The sequence below is a fragment of the Austrofundulus limnaeus genome, unplaced genomic scaffold (genome assembly GCF_001266775.1).
Source record: "Austrofundulus limnaeus strain Quisiro unplaced genomic scaffold, Austrofundulus_limnaeus-1.0 Scaffold69, whole genome shotgun sequence".
Taxonomy (NCBI): Eukaryota; Metazoa; Chordata; class Actinopteri; order Cyprinodontiformes; family Rivulidae; genus Austrofundulus; species Austrofundulus limnaeus.
This window is the reverse complement of record NW_013952471.1, coordinates 2,055,005-2,057,342: the sequence shown is the minus strand read 5'-3', so window position 1 is coordinate 2,057,342 and position 2,338 is coordinate 2,055,005. Positions and strand designations below refer to the sequence as shown.

At 39.7% G+C, this 2,338-nt stretch overlaps 1 protein-coding gene across 4 annotated transcripts in view; it reads right to left on the bottom strand.

Annotated features, from left to right (window-relative positions):
- Window positions 1–2,338, bottom strand: part of kif19 (kinesin family member 19) — a 44,187-nt gene that overhangs the window by 13,744 nt on the left and 28,105 nt on the right. For all 4 annotated transcript variants that reach the window (XM_014010485.1, XM_014010481.1, XM_014010484.1 and 1 more), the window contains one exon: window positions 2,129–2,265. In XM_014010485.1, coding sequence (XP_013865939.1) covers window positions 2,129–2,265 — 137 coding nt within the window. The remainder of the gene's footprint in view (window positions 1–2,128; window positions 2,266–2,338) is intronic.

The window sequence follows — 2,338 nt, the reverse complement described above, 5'->3', positions numbered from 1 at the left end:
TCAAAATAAAACTAAATAAAACACCTGAAAAGAATAAATATTCACACCGGTTGTATTCTGTGCTCTTGTGCACATGTTGTAAACACGTGAAAGAAAGTGAGATCGGAACAAGAAAAGCAACAGATGTGTGCACTTTGTCGAGTGCAGCTATAAAATAGCATTTAACCTCTTTGTGGCGAGGCGTCAGTGGTAACAGATTGCTCCTTGGAAACCGCAAACACACACGTCACACACACACAAGCGCTTGACTAAGGCCGCGTTGTGATAACATTAATACAGGTCAGACAGCATCCAGCTTTCATGCCTGACATTTTTGATAGAGAAGAATTTCGCTTCGGCCCACTCAGAGGAAAACCGAAGCGCTCCACTGCAATAACTTTGTCACTCAGTGTGAATAATGACAGCGTCTGGCAGGGAAAACAAAAGACATAATTTTGATGTCAGATGCTGAGCCCCTTCCAATAGGCTGAGTTGGTGCCCGGCCCAAAGCCTGCTTATTTGTGCCGCCTTCCTTTTCAGCTGAAGGCTGACTATTCTTTTTTGTGTTTGCTCTTTGTGTGTACTGTAAGGAGTTGGGATTCAGTTTGTTACTTTTGAACAACTATTTTTTTTCTGTTCTTCGCATTTTTTTCCCCCCTTCTTGTCAGCCAGAACACAATAAAAGAAACCCTGCTGTTTAAAAAAAATGGCTCTGGTGGCCAAGATTATTCAAAAAATGCAGTTTATATTCAGGGTTTCAAACGATATTTTTAAGCCTTGTGTAGAACCTCCATACTTTGAACTGAACTGCATTTTAAACTTACAAAGTTACAAAAATTCAAATAAATGGAAATATAGAGAGACTGAGTCAAATCAAGCACCTCTGTTTTTCCTGGTGCTGTTAGGGCAACTAAACCCCCTGCTTGTTTTTAATGAGGTGAGGAACCACGGCCAGCAGGCACACAGAAACCAACATCTTCAGCCTGCGGTTGAATAATACAATCTGTTGTGTGGTATTTTATAATGCCTGATACTTTATATAAGTAAAGTTTGCTAAAATACAAGCTGATGTAAAATAAAGAATGCATATTGTCCACTGCCTTTCATGCCAGTGTTTTAGAACGAGATCTTCTTATGTTGAAAAATGAAGTTGTAGCAGTTTTGATCAAGTCTTGAAAATACCTTATGCTCATAGTTGTGAACAACTCTCAGGTACTACTAGATCAAGTTTGAAATCACTAAAATGATGGGAGCCCTTTTGGTGTTTCTYAAGGTTGGTTGCCTGTAATTTACACTAGATGTGGTTCTGCTGCGCTGCGCAGTTCGCAGCCGTTCGTTTGTGCCCCAATTTATACAGCGTCCGCTCAGCTCCCGTCAGCTCCGGTGCGAAGCATAGAGGAGGTCCAAGAAGCATCTTCCAAACACAGCTGAAACTGCATCGATGTTGTGTTTTTGAAACTTCTGATTTCAAAATAAAACCCACGCATATCATGCGTACATATTCTGCATGCTACATGTTGCCATCCACTTCTCAAACAGAACGATACATTTTGACAGCTTTTGTATAGAAATATATCCATATATTTAACAACATAGGTGGGATTTCAACAAAATTAGTCTGACTTTTGTGAATTATTTTGAAAATATGGATATTGTGCTTGTTCCTTTTCCTGTTGGTGCAACGTGATCATTGTAGATTGACTCCGGCGCAGCTTCGGTGTCTGGCAAAAATAGGATCAAATCTCTGCCCTGCACCGTAGCCTGTGTAAACACCCTCATTGATTATAATGGCTGCATTTTTGCTGTGGCGGTCGTATCTAGTGTAAATTAGGGGTAAGAGAAGTTGTGTTACAGCTGTTTCATTGACTTGGTGAGTGGTTCACAAATGTTTTAGGTTCTGACCAATAAGATAAAGCTGACAGACTAACAGCAGATAATGTCTCAAGTAAACAAACATTTCTAATAAGCCAATTAAACAATAGCATTAAGACACATCAAAACAAACAACCTTAGGAACTACGACACTATTATTATACTTCCTGCTTTGTTTTTTTGTAACTACAGCAAAAACACGCTATGAGGAATCATTCAAAATGTAATTCTATTTCCTAACATCATCCACGTTTTACAAAAAACAAACTAAACGTACCTCCAGATAGGACATAGATACGCTGTAAAGCATGTTGTCACTGGTCTCCTCGATGGCACGAAACAAATCGTTCAGTGTGCGGACGTAGATGCCCGGCTCCTTGTCGGTTCCCAACATGGTGTACGTTTTCCCACAACCTGAAAGGTAACGCAGCAAAACTTACAGTTTCTACATTTGATAGGAAAGCTGAATGTTTATGCTATATATATA